At 38.7% G+C, this 17,009-nt stretch overlaps 1 protein-coding gene and 1 long non-coding RNA gene across 3 annotated transcripts; one reads left to right on the forward strand and one right to left on the reverse strand.

Annotated features, from left to right (window-relative positions):
* Positions 1 to 5,085: 5,085 nt before the first annotated feature.
* LOC122883498 lies at positions 5,086 to 8,262 on the forward strand. 2 transcript variants are annotated; one of them, XM_044212258.1, is made up of 2 exons: positions 5,086 to 5,532; positions 7,646 to 8,262. In XM_044212258.1, the coding sequence occupies exons 1-2, from the start codon at positions 5,454 to 5,456 to the stop codon at positions 8,248 to 8,250; spliced, it is 684 nt and encodes a 227-aa protein (XP_044068193.1). In that variant the 5' UTR covers positions 5,086 to 5,453; the 3' UTR covers positions 8,251 to 8,262. The 2 variants fall into 2 exon arrangements, with proteins under 2 accessions (XP_044068193.1, XP_044068194.1); XM_044212259.1 differs by having other exon boundaries at positions 5,091 to 5,532; positions 7,649 to 8,262.
* A 1,071-nt stretch (positions 8,263 to 9,333) lies between these two features.
* On the reverse strand, positions 9,334 to 10,578 carry LOC122883499. The gene is made up of 2 exons (XR_006379649.1): positions 10,074 to 10,578; positions 9,334 to 9,669 (listed from the first exon to the last, which is right to left on the reverse strand). It is a non-coding gene; the product is annotated as an uncharacterized LOC122883499 (long non-coding RNA).
* Positions 10,579 to 17,009: the final 6,431 nt, after the last annotated feature.

A 17,009-nucleotide genomic window follows, 5' to 3' on the forward strand; every position in this document is an offset into this window, starting at 1 on the left:
TCAACAATTTTGGCTTAGCCCTTTAAATCAAATCCAATCAGACATCATTCAATGATGTTTCAGCAATAAAGCCGAAAAAAATAAATAGATTAAAGCAAAATTGTAGCAAAGTTTGATGGAGCTACCGGCCGCTGTGTCTGTATGCAGTAATATACTATTGATGCATGAAGCTAAGTGGATAAATGAGTGCAAATATCAACCTATATTTAAAGAAAAATTACCTCAGCTTATGCAATGCCATTTTTAATGTTAGGGCCTGATGAACACGTTGAAACACTGATAAGGTCGAGGACTGAGAAGCAAGATCTCTTCACAGGAAAGAGGAATGCTGCCGTTAAAAGTTTTGAGGAGTAACACTGGTCTATCTAGGAGGCCAAGTGGCGAGAGGAGTAGGCCAGGTGGCGAGAGGAGGAGGCCAGGTGGCGAGAGGAGGAGGCCAGGTGGAGAGAGGAGAAGGCCCGGAGGAGAGAGGAAGAGGCCCGGAGGAGAGAGGAGGAGGCCCGGAGGAGAGAGGAAGAATTTAGGGCAAGAGAGGAGAGGTGGGAAGAAAGGTTTTTGCTAGATGCACTAGATATTAAGTAGTTTTGTTTTTGTTGTTTTATTGAATTTTAGTTATGTAAGTTTTGTTTAATTTGCTTCAGTTAACATCGTCTAATCAACAGACCTTTAACAGTATTTATGTTGCTCCAATAAATGTTGTTTGACCAGCACGTCATGGAGCGGGTGGGAGACACTGTCCAAGACGGCATGTAGTTTGGCCAGCATCCTCCTCTCTGACACCACCTCCAGAGAGTCCAGCTCCACCCCCACAATGTCACCGGCCTTACGGATCAGTTTGTTGAGTCTTTTAGCGTCCACTACCCTCAACCTGCTGCCCTCAACCTGCTGCTGCCCCAGCATGCAACAGCATACAGGATAGCACCGGCCACCACAGACTCATTAAACATCTTCAGCATTGTCCGGCAGATGTTGAAGGACCTCAGCCTCCTCAGGAAACAGAGGCGGCTCTGGCCCTTCCTGTACAGAGCTTAAACATTGGCATCTTAACATTGGCATCAAGCTTTGGTAAATAAATGATGGGGTATGATACTGTGTGTGTATGTCTCTCTAATGTTGTATGTAATCATGTTCTTGAAGACTATCTGAAGATATTGTGTTAATGTTGAGGAAGTGATAAATATCCATTTTACTTATACTGGAACAAATTAGGTGCATTTATACAAAGTGAATGATTTTATGCTATTCAACTGTCCAAAGTGTCCAAAGTGAGAGAGTTGCTGTGCGCATTTACGCATTTGGCACAATAGTGTTAACTTCATAAATTATTTATTAATTATTAAACAGTCGGGATCTAATGACATTCTGTACTTTTCTGCACTTCAGAGAGGTTAGTTGTCACACACAGATTCCAGTTGTTACATAGCAGCCGTCCTCAGTTTGAGTCCTGAGCTCCATCAGAGCTGTCAGGACATTTTTATTTAACTGTATATGTTATACTCCGGAAAGTCAAAAATATTCTTCTGATCTGTCAAGTTTATTATTACGAGGATTTTTCCGTTTTGCTGCTTAAATTCAAAGTCTCGCAGTATTTTCAGTAGTGGCATTATTCTGCACATGGATGCGTCCCCATATACAGGACTCGACTAAAGTAAATAACAAAATATGGCAACAGGATGTAACAATGAAAACTCATTTTAGATAAACCTTTCATTACGCATGGATAGGATTTAGAAAATCATAAATTCAACTAATAATAAGATTTTGTCAGCAACACAGACACCACATTTGGGGTGATGTATATTAATTATTTGGGGTATTATTGTGTTGTGGGACATGCTTCACAGAGATTAACTTTTTTCCCCTCAAATGCAGCTTCTCTCCTCTCAGGCTATTTAAAGGGTCAGGTCTCCCAAATTACTTCTCAAATTATTATTTTCTTTATAACCTCTAGTAGTATCTCTCCATCCAGATAGTTTGGTTTTTTCTATCCAGGTTTTGTAGGTTTGTAGATGAATGGGATTTCATTTGTGATGCTCACACCATTTAAAAAAGCATTTAAAATTCAACTTCTTTTTTCAGAATCAGTACAATGGAATACAATGAATAGATAATCCACAGAATGAACTGTCTACTATTTTCATGGGAATATTTTCTACTGAAGAAACAGTCTGTCCACAGGGAGGTCTGCTGAAATTTGCATCCCCATTGTATGGACAGAATCTCACTCCAGCTGGTAGTTGAAAGTTGGCAACCCTGCTTGCGGCGTGTCCCAACTACATACTACTTCTAAGCAGGTTTTTAGTACATTTTGTCACTGGAAAAGTGACAAAATTAATTATACTCAAACCAGACAGAATGCATACTAAACATGGCCAAATTTTGAGTGTGCTATTGATGGATGCTTTTCTCCCACATTGTAATGCACAAATGAAATGGAGAAGCTGCTCACAGCTGGAAAAAAATAAATTGTGGGTGGTGATGAAACAGCTCGAGAAAGATCATGGAAAACAAAAATAAGTAATCAATCTTAAGAAAGACATTTTGCTTACTGCTTGGGAGGTTTAACTTGCAGTGACCTTCCGAAGTCGCAGATTGATAAGATGCACGTACTGTATAATTTCCTGTTGGCATAAAGTGGTAAGGTATGTTGATATTTGTGTACACTAAGTAATAAAACAGAATACTATGACAATTAGTAAGCAGTATACACTGTGTAGAATTAGTGCGTAGGATGGATTTGGGTCACAGCTATAGCCTAAGAGGCTCTGGGCTCCACAATACAATTGAAAAGTGGTACAGACCAGGAGAACAAATAATATGTTGCTGGTAATGATGGCTTTCCTGAAGCAATGAGGCTTTGCAGCCAATTGTATTGCCAAAAGATTTATTACTCAAAGCCTCATTTAACACAGTGTTCAGTGTTTATTTATAAACAGAAGTGTCTTCACTGTGTTTGGGCTTTTTTGATATTACATCTCCTGCCGTGGCCTCTCACACAAGGGACAGAGGAGGCTGATGTACACAAAAACTGTATAATGGCTGCTGATGTTAAAATAATTGTACTTTCCATGTTTTTACTAGGTGCCATGTGTACACATTTTTGGGTTTTTTTTTCTTTTCTTAAAATAGATGACAGATTAAATCTGCTTCATTTTGACACTGTAGCACAAGTGTCTCCATGTTGCATGAGATATAAAATAAATAAAACAATATCCACCCAAAAAACAGTTTTCTGTCAGAGAATATAGGACCATTTATTGTATAAAAGGTTGTGTATGTTTATTTGATGGAATATGCTCTTCCCCTCAGGAACCAATGATCCAATCAGCAGTGCATGCACTGGTGAGCGCAATGTACCCCACAAAGGCTACAGAACAGAATCCTACAGACACACATTACTGAGAAAAGAGATACATAAAACCAGAGATGCCATCAGCGTATTGTAATAAGAACACAACAGGGAGGAGCAAATCAGAAGCAGGCAGCATAATGAGTGAGAATGAAAGCTTGTCGGGGTGACTCGTTAGCTGAAACTGATTGCTGACTGTGTCTGTGACGTAACTGCTCTGCCAGAACTAACACTTCTGATTCAGAGTTGTTAATGAGTCAAATTTATGATGTTTGAAATATATGCTTCTTTGCACATTTTACTTTCAGTGACTATTCACTGATTTGCCAGAGGTAACCATTAAAATACATGTGAAAATCTGATGTAAAACAGTGTTGGTGAATGACAACTATGACAGTATGATCATAAAACCAATATATCAGATAGTATTCTGGGAGCTTAAAATTATGCAGCAGACACAGTGAGCAGAGGCAATAACAAAAAGTAATCTCACAAGCACTGGCAGCCCACAGGGGAATTGCATCTAACGTAGCAGGTTATGCAGATAACACAGATCATTGGAACCACCAATTAATTTGCAACCTGGAGTACTATACACCGAACTTACAAATAAAACTTTCACACCTGGCTGGAATAGATACTGTAATTCGCAGAGGAACGATGTTATGATGCTTTCTTTTTAAGCAGCTGAAGCTGGTTTAGTATTGCAAAGGCTTGCAGCCACGAATGAATCAGCATCAACCCAAAATCATCTACAAATTTAAAAAAAAAAAAGAGATATAAAAGCAAATCATTTCAGATTTCACACATGCACCTGCACACCCCTTATATCACTTCTCTCAGTCTCCACTAAATGTCAGAAAAAAGCCAGATAAAAACACTTGCTAATTGGACCTGCCCAAAGATGCCAAATAACTTCACTGCCAAAAATCAGCTGTTCCATATTAAAATGTAACATGCATGAATTTGAGCTAATATTGGTAGTATGGCAGTGGCAGATGTGAATTGTGATTGAATTAAATGCAGCTAAATCACTGATCACATGTTGGATTCAGGCACCTAAAAGGTACACTGAAAGGTGCACTGAAAAAATAATCTGCTGGATTAACATGAAAGATGAAAGTAGATTGATTGCAGATATTAAAATTATGTTTACTTAATATACTGAATTCTTATTTGTTAATCTAGCATGACTTTTTCATGTCAATTTAAAGGTATTTTATTATGTTCAGTATATGAAATTACTGTTATATCTGTTAAAGTAACACTTCTTTATGTATTGTATGCACCATGCTTTCATGTTTAAATCAACATAATCTGCATAAAAGTAGGTCTCATGCCATTGAGTTATAAAGCTTTAACGTTTTGTTTATCAATTCTCTATGATCATTTCTAGAATCTCATTTCTAAAAGAAACACCCACAAGTTTCACTCCAGAAGATCTATATAAATGTAAGCCAATGTTTACCACATACCTTCTGTGCACCTGGTCTTGTAAAATCCTTTTAAGTACACCATTTAGTGCTGTACATGTTTTAAAGCAAAAATATGGCAATAAGCAAAAAACGAATTTCGAGTACAAAAATAACTTGTATTTGGTCGAAGAAAACTGTACAACTTAGGCACTGGACTCCAAATCCACCCAGAGCCTGAATGCAAAACACTACAGTATTCAAACAAGTTTTGGGTCTTTCCCCTCCCCTCCATAGTTGACGATGGAGGTGAAAGAACTTGCACAAGATAATCTATACAAGTTAAGACCTTGTGCGCAATATATGAATATTAAATATTATCTTTCGGGAAAAAATCAACTGTAGAAATAAAAACCGGACAATTAACTTTCTCTCTCTCACACACACACACACACACACGCGTGCGTCAGTAAAAGTCATGGAAACAGAACGGTGACACGCGACAGAGGTCATTTAAGGTCCGCAGGCCTTTTCCACTGTCTCACTTTGCACTTGGGCTTGACACGAGTTGACCTACTGCAGAACCGGAAGGCTGGAAAGCTGAACTCTGAACATCTGAAGCCGTAAAGCATCTGGAGAACTAAACCAGTGAATAACTGATTGAAGAAGGAAAAAAGCTAACTACATGAGAAATGCCTGTTAGCAGAGCACCAATTAAAGAGGAACACCTGCTGATGGGAGGCCAGCGAGACCCGGACAATCATCATGGAGGTACGACAACAAGCGAAATTCATGTTTTTCCTGCGTCTAATTCATGAATTAACCTCCCTGAAAACTTTGAAAGCTTTTCAAGTACAAAAATGAAACTGGCTAACTTGTTGAATTAAAGGTGGACAAGTAACAGAATATTTGATGGCCTGTTTGAAAAACACAAATTGGGACGTTTTCTCGGTGTCAAATTGTTATTAGTTGGTTTGAATGTATTAAAAGTCCCGGGAAATGAGTGGAATATATTAACAATGGTGTAGTGATTTTATTTTGGTTTGAGTGCATCAGTTCTGTCGAATTTAGCATCGAAAGTTTTTGGGGGAAAAGATGGCGACTGGGCCATTTTTTCATAAAATTCATAAAATGTATTTTTTTTGTAACCATGGAAACGATGGAACTATTAGGAGCAAACGTCAGGAACTGTTAGAAGCTGACGTCAGGACGTCAGAACGTGCAGGTGTAAACAAACCTGGGCCTTTTTCTGTGTGGACAGCTGAGTCTACTTGTTTTAAAATGTGTCCAGAGCTGTTGTCGGAGCACTGGGTCCTTTAAAGTTCAAAGTTCATCACATTTGTGAACTAATTTTCAGATCCATGTTGTTATGAGCTTGTTAAAAAGGAGATAGCTAGCTAAACTGAGCTACAAGTGTCTGACTGTGGTTGGAGAAATAAACTGATGTGTTTAGTCATCAGTTCACTATCATTTAGGACCCTTTCACTTGACATATTGTTATTTTCACAACAGAGAAATGTATTTATTGTTCAGAGTGAAAAAGGAGTGGTGGTTTGTCATGAAACTGTGCGTCCTGCATCCAGGATACACCCGTGTGTGTGTGTGTGTTGTATCTTTTGCTTTATTGTCCTGAGATTTTAAGAGGTTGCCCCTAAAGTAGTCTTGGAGAAGTGGAAATAATTTGTGGTGTCTCAACTGAGTATATGCCAATGCTTTCTTATCGTCTGTACACGTGTGTCTGTATTTTTACACACTGATGGTGCAATGCTCTGTGATTGAAAGATGTAGTTTATCCTTTCAGTTGCTGTGTGTAAACAGTCCTCTTGATATCTTCTCATACAAAATATTTTCCAACATTATTTGACTTTTGTTTTGGATGTCACTTTCAGAGGTGGAAGTCCTTCTAACCCCTTTTATGTGTGTATAAGATGGGATGATGTTTCAATCTGTTTGTTTTCTATTATTGTTAGTGACCGATTGCAATCTTTTTTTGCTCGCGTTTAATCATGAGAAAGCATACAGTGGATGTATGTGAATAAAGATCCACATACCTGCGATACAGCCTGCCTTTTTTGGTAAATGTGTATCTTCATCACATGGTTTCATAATCAGAGTTTGGTCCTTTATTATTTGTTGTAATGCCTCTGTTTGGTCCCTTGTACAGTTTTTATTAACATTTCTTGTTTAGTAGGTGTGTGATGTCATCTTGTTTTCGTGGTTTGTCTTGTTCGTGATTCAACTGTCATGTTTGTGCTTATAGTGGGAATTGGCAATGGAAACTTGTTGCCTGGTACCAAATATGTATATTTTTTGTAAGGTAAGGTTAAGATAAGAATTTGTGAAAATCAACATGTTCTTACAAAGTTGTGACAGTGCAAGCTCCATGTCTGGTACCTGCGTTCTCCCCTGTTCTCTGTCGAAGTGTGCGTTGGGATCTGAATCAAGATCTAGAGAGAGAAGAGCCGTTTGATGTGTTTTCTTAATCACCTTCTCATATGAGTGATGTGGTTGTTTGTGGTTATTTCACACGAGAGATATTTTTGTGTGTGTGTTTTGTCTGTGCTCTTCTCACCATTTTGAAGTGGATGGGGCTTTGTTTGAAAAAGGTAATGTTTGGTATTTCTGCTATTCAACAGCATAAGAATCAGAATAATTAGTTGTATGGTTGTTTGTTGAAGCTGCCAGAGAGATGTTACTGTATATCAAATCTGATCGCCACACACACACACACACACCATACTGATAAAGCATAAAGCATTATTTTTAAGCTATTTATAACTTTATAACTAAATACATGTTTTCTAAGTTTAATTTTTATTATTGCTTATTTAGTTGCAAATAATACATTTAATGAAAAGTTTTTCGTGCTTTAACTTTTTCTCAGCAGGTGTCTCCTATATTGTAAATCATCCTGCAGCCGAAGGGATGCCTGAGCTGATCAGGAAGAATGAAGAGGAAGTCGTGGTCATTCCCATACTGTCCTCTGATGAAGACGATGATGAGGCAGTCCTTAGTGAAAATGAAGGTGAAGGCATCCCCCCTCTCTCCACTGATGAGGATGAGGATGAAGAAGGTGTGGGCATCCCCCCTCGTTCCACTGATGATGAGGAAGAAGAGGTTGAGGAAGAAGAAGGTGTGCGTGTTCCTGCACGCCCTCTGATGATGAGGATAATCTTGGGAATGAGAGTGACGAAGAGGGCACTGATGAGGACACCAGCGATGACTGGTCTGAATTTTCTGACTGGACCAGCGATGATTCTGGTTATGACACCATGTCATCCGAGGAGGACGAAGATGATGATGATGACATGGATGATGGTGATGAAGAGGATGAGGATAAAACTGAAGATGGCGAGTCTGGTAACGATGATGACAACTTCAGACCTCCTCGCTTTGAGGATCTCCCACCACCAGAACTTTGGCCGGGCTGGGAAGAATCGGTTCCTCCTGCATTCATTCAGTTTGTGCAACAAGTTTTTCAGCAACTGAACGGCAGAACCTGATCGGCACCAGGAACCTGATCAGCACCAGGAACCTGATCAGCACCAGGAACCTCCAGCGCGCATCAGGAACTTCCTGAGGAAGATCCAGAAGGATGGAGCTCTTTGTCTGAGTCCTGGAGTTGCCTCGTAGACAGCTCTGAAGAGTCGACTCCCTCAACCTCTGGCCCTAGCTCCTCCACAAAGAGAAGCAGAGAGGAGAGCGACGAGGAGCAGGATCCCGTCAAGAGGCAGAGGAAGAGTTGTGAGGACAGCCTCAGAGAGGAGGAAAGCCCTGAAGAGCAGACTCCGTCAACTTCTGGCCTCAGCTCCTCCACAAAGAGCAGCATGGAGAGATACTGGGGGTGATGCCAAAGAAGCCAGGGTGGTATAATGACAGCGACTCAGATTAGGATTGTCAGCCGTGTGTGCAGCAGGACTGACAATCCATCTGCAAACAGTCGAATCTGGTGGATTTTTCTTTGTAGCTTTGAGGGCTGGTCTTGGCGTCTGGCAGAGCTGGTGAAGCCCCAGATAGTCTTGGTGCCTAGCCCCCTAAATATAATATACTGCTGTTATTAATGCTATTATTAATGCCATAATAATATGTAATATAATAATACTGGGAAAAAGGTAAGTACAAGATTCTGACTTTGAAAGAAAGTGACCTACAGTAGTCTATTATATGTAAAGACACAGGAAATAAGTATGCTAGCTTACATATGAAATAACTATTTATTCATTTAATATCACTTATTTACTCGTTTGTACTTTGATATCTTCCCGAGATGAGACATGGGTATGGAAATCATTCATAACATTATCAAGAGTCTTGCAGGTCTTATTAGTAATTCAGTGATTCTTTATCTCACTCACTGCTGTATGTTTTTACACAGGTGCTGATGGCTGGCAGAGGTATGCTCATAATTAGTAACAACATTAACAAAACTCTCCTGCAAATCTGAATAAGTCTATTTAATAGTTCAAAGATGAATTATATCACTTATTCTTCTGTACTTTGATGTTTTTTTTGCAGGTGGCTGTGGCAGGTAAAAGTATGGAAAGAGTTAATAGCATTAACGCTCGTCTCCTGTAATTCTTATTATCGCTTTTAATTAATCATTCACTCTGTTGTAATTTTATGTTCCCTCAGCTGCTGCCACTGGCTGACCCCAAACACCGTCCAGAGGTGAAAAGGGGAGCAGAGTCCTCCTGTAGACTCCAGAGTCTACAGCCGCTCCACCACCAAGACCCCTGCAGTGCCTCCCTGTGGTAACACATGGTAACTGTAGGGGACCTTGGAGCAGCATTGGACCACCAGAGGTGCAGCGTGCAGGCCCACTGGTGAGACCGAGACTCCCGCAGTACATCCAGGGTTTCCCTGACGACAAAGAAGAAATGCTCACTCCCGACCAGATCAGAAGGACGACTGAAGACAGGACAAGATGGAGAGCATGTGGCATTTCAGTCAACAAAGTAAGTAAGCCCTTTATTAAGACTACAAAAGTAGCTATTGTGACATAAAGTTGTGAGAAGCTAAAGTTAACATTACATACTGTATATTGATGATATTTTATAATATTGTATAAAATATTAATGAGTTGTTTTTATGTCAGGGCAGGACTCCTCTGTCTCCTGGGTCACCTGAGAGTGGATGTCAACCAACCGATCATCCCAGGAAGCTCAGCACCACAGCAGTCCACTGAACACACTGAACACCTTTCAGCACCAAACTTTCTACCAGACCGTGTCGGAGGGGTTGGATCCCTAAAGTTAGAAGTAGAAGAAGAACGACAGCCCCAGTCAAGAGGATGAGGAGCGTCCTAAACCCACCTGTGCAGATGAAGTTGTCACTATGTGCTTCCTCTGTGGCGGCAGGTTTGTGAAGCTCCTCACACACACACTGAAGAAGCTCTCATCTCAGCATCTGCTCGCCTCCATGTGCAGAAATCAAGACGCTGAAGAAAGAGACACTGACAGTTCAGACGGAATGAGAAATAAAATGAATTGGAAAAAGTTGAACTCAGCATTGAAATGTTTAAATTGAGTCCCCAATTTATTAGCATTCTTAATTGCATTTAATGTAAAAATAACTAAGTTTATTTCCTAAATCTTACATAGTGATGTCAAGATAATGTAATACTGTTCATATTAACTTTGTCCATATCATCCACCCATATATATGTAAATGAATGGTTATTATGTATAGGCACTATTTTATAATCATTATTTCACCTACAGTTGTTTCCATGTACTTTGGAGCTGTGGAGTGCCTTCCTACATACAATATTTCTCCTTTTTTAAACTTAGTTTGAGCTTGAATTCAATAAAATGGACTATATGTTACATGATCCATTATTCTGAGATCCTTTACCTTGGTGATGTTGTTAACATGAAGCTTCTTAAATACTTGATCCATTGCAGGTGACAGTATTTCTATTGGCTAAAATACAAACAACACTTTTCTATCAACACAAATGTATGTAGAAAGCAATCATGGGTAATAGGAGGTTTAGAAATCACATTTTGGATATATATATATATATATATATATATATATGTAATGTCTGGACTGGATAACAATAGTTTATCAGCATGTATCTGGATTATGATTTTCATGATGCAAACATCACAGATCAAATGCTGCTGCTGAAGAGTCCGATATTTAAAGCAGGGCCATGCTTCTATCACTGCTCTCTGAGCTTTCATCTTGGTCTTCATCTTGAAAGGTAACAAAATCCACCTACCAGCACCTCTAAAGCTCATTAAGTTTAATTTTGCAGATTTTGTTACTATTGGACACAGCAACGCTAGCTGCTTCCCCCACGTTTCCAGTCTCTAGGCTAAACTAAGCTAAGCTAACCGGCTACTTTTTTTTTTTTTTCAACTAAAAAATCTATACAAAGGACAGAGGAATGACCCTCCAGGCAGCATTAATAGATAGCCTGAACTATACTAATCAATCAGTCAACAAAAGGGGAACAAAGGGCAGTCTGACTCACCCTTTAGGCCGCCTGATATTTGTGGACAAGCTACTGTTAAAATGCTGGGTTATGGCCACAGCTGTTCAGGTACTGATCCAGTGAGGTGAGGTCAGGTGAGGTAGCTTTGTCATGAGTTTACAACTCTGCTTAAGACATGTGGAATGCTTTGAGGAAGGCCCTCTGTAGCTGTGTACAATTCTGCTGAAAAAACAGCAGTTTTTTTGCCTTGTTATCTTTTTGTTGTCTCATATCATTTTTCCTGTAAACTTGGACAATAACAGTTTCATCACATTATAGTTTAAAGTAAAATCACAGGACAGGTTAAGGTGTAGGCCAGTTGACGGGTCTTCCTCGCAGCAGACATTTCGACTCGTCGTAGCAGAAAAAGCACAGGTGTTACTAATAACATTAACGATGGCTCAGTTTGTTCCAGATTGTGACAGTGAGCCAGCATGCACACTGCCAGGACTCTAAAAATGAAGCAGCTAAATAGAATTCAGCCATCATTAACAGGTCTTTTACACCTGTGCGTCTCCTTACTGTGACTATCAAAATGTCTAGTGTTAAAAAAAGATCTACTGAATATATGAATCAGCATTTCAGCACATTGCCTTCATCAAGTCTGTCGTCATCTGAGTGACATCTGAGCAATGTAAAAATACTGTATTACAAGTAAAGGTTCTGCATTGACAATGTCACTGTGTAAGTAAAGAAATTAATCAAAGTATCAAAAGTACTCATAATTCAGAAAAATGTCCCTGTGAGTGTTATATATATATATATATATATATTATATTATTGGATAGAATTTAGTTTAGTCTTTGTTTACACTGTTGTTGCAACCTTCGCTCAGTTGCGGGTTGAGCTACTGACTAGCTGTTATGAAGGTAATACCTCAGCACAGCAGGTCCTTGGCCGGTGCCCACTGAGCATTTTATCGGCTTCTTCCTGTTTGAGTAAAAAATAGCTGGGGCTCCTTATGCTGAGACACTCTTTATGACACCATCCATGACTACCTTGTTCAAGCACACATTTTTTAGATGCAATTCATTCCACCGAGGACCACTGCTGCTGCTGATTTATATTTCCATAAAGCAATATGAATATAATGGGTTTATGGCACTGATAGCTTTAGGACCGACAGGAGAAAGACCCACTGCTGACACTGGCAGGGGTGATTTGTAGGGCAAGGCAACGATATGGCATTAGTTTTTACTGTCTTTAACCATTTTGAAATGATGAATTTTTACAATGAGGCCTAAGATTTATGACCATTTGAGGGGATTTTTGTATCCAGAGAAACACCTCAGTGCTATGGGATTTATTCAGAGAAGCAAATGACTGAGTGCACCAACAATGAGTTGCTTACAACTGCATTACTAAATGGCTAAAACTCAAATAACTACACTTGCAAGCAAGTACAACAAGGTCTAAGGCAATCAGGGAGCCGAGATCGACGCTGAATAGGGGCTTGAATAGGTGTTGGAACTCAGGTTTGTACGTTTGGGCAGGCTCACACAAGCTCAAAATAAATGTGACTACATGCAGTGATAATATGCCTTTTCACATTAGTATGACCTCCAGCTGTACATTAATGACTAGTCCTGGGGTGGTTTCCGCTGAACGTGTTGGGCAGCCTCAGCAGGAGATGAAGTAAATGTAAAAAAGAAGATTTTTTTCAAGAAATCAAACTATTTCAGAAAGACATTTAGTATCTGCATTTTCCAGTTTCAACTGAATACATTTAGAATCTCCCTTATGCCTTTACATAAGAATCATATTACTGTTTTGCTTGAAATACAAAGCTTTTTTTCCAGTATTGTTTGAGTGGCTCATTATAATTCACTCTAGGAAATCCAATTTGTTTGTATACATTCTAATTTCATCTTGTATTAACTGAGTACAACTCAAGAATACAAAGTGTAGTAACATGAAGCCGGAAGTATGAACTACTACAACAGAAATGGTCGTTAGTTAGGAACGTTATTGTTCACATTGTGGCAAATTGTTTTTGGCTTCACTTCATAGCGTTAAAACAATACAGGACAGTTGGCGATACAGGAAAAAGATGAGGACAAACAGCAGGGACACAGTATGAACAAACAGCATGATTTAAAATGCATAAATACAGTAAAAATGAAAAACAAAGTACATAAAATAAAATGGGAGAAGGGCTAGTAGGTTATGCATTCAACATCGTATTTGCATTTGGCAAGAAATACTTGCTGTACACACTTTTGGTGGCTCTTACTTGTCTCCAACGCCTCCCTGAGGGTAAAAGCTTAACGTGTGAGTGCAAATGGTGCAAAGGGTGGGAAGGATCTGGAAAGAGTTACTCTTTATATTTAATTCAGATTTCTCACTTGGTCGCATCTGGAGCTTTGCTGTAATTTTACTAGCTATATTTACTGTTCTTTCAGCAATTTCAGTTTATTCCTGACATTCAGATTTCCATACCACATGGCCATGTTGGAGAATAAAATCTCTGTGTGGCTTTCTTAACAATGCAGTCAGTATTCTCTGTGCAGTTAAGGTGGCCATCAATCACTTTTCCAAGATATTTAAAACTGCTGACAACTAATCAAGTTTTTATTTATATATTTAAAAGATGTGTGTCTCAATCAAAGTTGATTAAGTGGACATGATGCAGATCATTTGGAGAAAGTAAAGATGTAGTGACCTCTGCTGGTGAATGTTTAGCATTACAGTCAATGGAATTGAATAATGACTAATGATGTGAACAGTATCTTTGATCTGCAGAACATGTTGTCTCCATACTAGATAGGTAGATCACGGCAAAGCCCCACCCCATCCTAGTTTTTGGATGCAGGATCCGACAGGCAAAGAAATACACAGACACCATTTCTTACTCATCACAACCATTGTGTTTTTCATACTAACATTTCCATCCATTCAGTTATTTATTTATTCTTGTTTACACATATTTCACCACATGTACTGTCCATGACAGAGTGTTTCCTTAATATTTCCACTAGACCGCAGCATTGAGAAGAAAGAGAAGACATCCAGGCTGAGGTATGACATCACACAGTGACAAAGTAAGTGCACCGTTTTACGTCAGTGTTTTTTTAGGCTGTTTCCAGCACGGCCAACTATACTGTAAACTTACTGTTATTGCGCTCTGTAGCTGTAAGCACAAGTGTGCAGGTTAGCCTGTTAATGGTCCCACGTAATTAAAAGCAATGGAAGATTTATTTATTGGATGTCTTTGTTCCTTTGGCCACTAACAACTAAATACTTTTTCTTGTTTCAACTGACCACACATTTTTTTAGAATTTTGAGCCTCTACCAAACAGTTAAGACGTCCATTTACGAAAAAAGTGCACTTTCTGCATAGATGTGTCTCCATTAAAGTGAACTAAAACATTTTTTATGGACAAGAATAATGTGTAAAATCCCCAGAACAAAACATTTTAAATGTAAGATAACTATGAAACTTGATGTCATCCTTGAAGGATGAATCAATAGAAGAATTAGCTAATGGCCATATAAAAACACCAAAAATTCATAACATGCAGTTCCGTCTTTAGAACCACATCAGACTTGCTCATCTGTGTGGCGGTGGAACAGCTCAACAGATTTTTGGGCAATTGATCCTCTTCTGATGGTTTTCTACAAACCAACGTGGGCTTAAATTCAAATTCAAGAAGACTTGACTTTGCTGAATCATTATTACCAGTATCAGCAGTATCACCTTGGAGTATTCTAGTTAGTCACTGTATTTTCATTTAAACAAAATGTCTGAAAAACCATACTTATTACATTGTGTATTTGTTGAAATTATTATGTAACATATCATATTGACAACAATTTTTAGAAAACTGTTATTAGAAAACTTGTATTTCACGGCAATATTCTGTTTTGGTAAAAAAAAAAAAAATTGTTAGCCATACGATCTTTACCATGAATACAGTACAAATTCGTTTGAAACTAGACTACATAAAATTATATGATTACCTTTTATATTTATTTTATTATATGAACTCTTTGAAAACCGCAGTGCACCCTGGGGATTTTTTTTGCAGCCTAACATACTTCAGCAGAGCGCTAGAGATCCTCAGTTACACTGAGTTAAGTACAACAAGATATCACAACTCAAAATGTGCTCTACCAAACAGTAGAGAAACCATTAAACGTAAGTGAGGCTGTGGAGGCTCTGGGATGGCAGAGGAGCTTATGGAATATAAGGTACACACATGTTTTATAGGTATTCCCTTGATCACACTGTTGCCAAATTTAGAGCAAATCATATTGACTATAGTGTGTTTTCTGTGTGTAAAGGCTGCCCTGTCTTCATACAGCTTAGATCAGTTGGAAGATACTTGCTGTGATGTTTAATCGGAAATCAATGTTATAATGATAACTTCATTTACATAGCACTTTTCAAAAAGAAAGTTACAAAGGTTCAGCAAGAATTGCTGTGATGTGGTCACTTCTCTTAGAACGTGTTAAAAGCATGGCAGCATCAGATTTATAAACTGTTATCTTTGGATATATTATATATATTACTCTGAGACCAGAATAAAGTGTGTTACAATAATCAAGTAAGTCACGTGTTCTGTGATTTATGCTTTAAAGCTGTATGCTACACAGTAACTGTGGATAAACTATCTGCAAGTAAAGGTAGCAACACTGTTTTTAGCCATAGCTCTAGGGATGGCAATGTTGGTCTGTCTGTCTGTTGGTCGGTCTGTGGGTCCTCCACTTTGGTCCAGACTGAAACATCTCAACATCTACAAGATGGACTGGCACATAATTGTACAGACATCCGTGGTTCCCGGAGAATAAAGCCTAATGACTTTGATGATCCCCCGACCTTTCCTCTAGCGCCACCATGAGGTTCACATTTGTTTTATTTGTGAAATCCCTCAACAACTATTCCATGACATTTTATACGGACATTTATGGTCCTCCTCAGGATGAACTGTAATCACTTTGTGATTCATCTAGCATTATCATCAGGTCAAAATTTCAATTTGTTCAATACTTTGGTTTATGACCAAATACCTGCTAAATGAATGACCTTCCCATCAGCCTCAGCTGAACTTTGTGTTTAGTGTAATTAGCAATTGATAGCATGCTAAGACGCTAAACTAAGATGGTGGCCGTGGTAAATATTATACCTGCTTAGCATCAGCATGTTAGCTTTGTCACTGTGAGCATGTTAGCATAGTGACGTTAGCCATTAGCTCAAAGCACCGCTGTGTCGACTCAGTCTCAGGGATCTCAAAGAGCGCAGCGGATCCACAAGAGATCTGATGAGGCTGCTTTCTGTTTTCATGGTCCTGGTCTGTGGAACACCCTCCCCCAGGGTCTTAGAACAGCAAACTACCTTGTTATTTTTTTAAAGAAATTAAAGATCTATCTTTTTTGATCTGACTTTTAAATTGGAGAAATCCAACACTGTCATCTTTGCTATTTATATAATTTTGTCCTGGTAGTTTTATTGTTTTGAAAAGTTTACTCACTTATTGTTATTGTAATTTCTATTTTGTAAAGGCTGCATCTTCGCTAAGATGCTATTGAAATTCTATAAGTTATTATTATTATTATTATTATTATTAAGGCTCACAGAGCTGCTAACACGACGTAGTCACCTTTCACCACTGGTTTTCAAAGCTACATAGAATATATAACATAGTTTAAAGAGGCTAAATCATCTGTGCCAGAGACACCGGTGCAAATACTGCATGCTAGTCATGAATCATGACAACACGTGCCACACATTGACAAACTGTATCAAGTACATTTACTCAAGTACTGT

The sequence above is a fragment of the Siniperca chuatsi genome, linkage group LG10 (genome assembly GCF_020085105.1).
Source record: "Siniperca chuatsi isolate FFG_IHB_CAS linkage group LG10, ASM2008510v1, whole genome shotgun sequence".
NCBI classification, from domain to species: Eukaryota; Metazoa; Chordata; class Actinopteri; order Centrarchiformes; family Sinipercidae; genus Siniperca; species Siniperca chuatsi.

Bases quoted from the DNA above. Each gene is read 5' to 3' on its own strand.
- LOC122883498 (XM_044212258.1), top strand. From the start codon at position 5,454: ATGCCTGTTAGCAGAGCACCAATTAAAGAGGAACACCTGCTGATGGGA. The intron at 5,533-7,645 runs GTACGACAACAA...ACTTTTTCTCAG, and splicing joins CCCGGACAATCATCATGGAG to CAGGTGTCTCCTATATTGTA.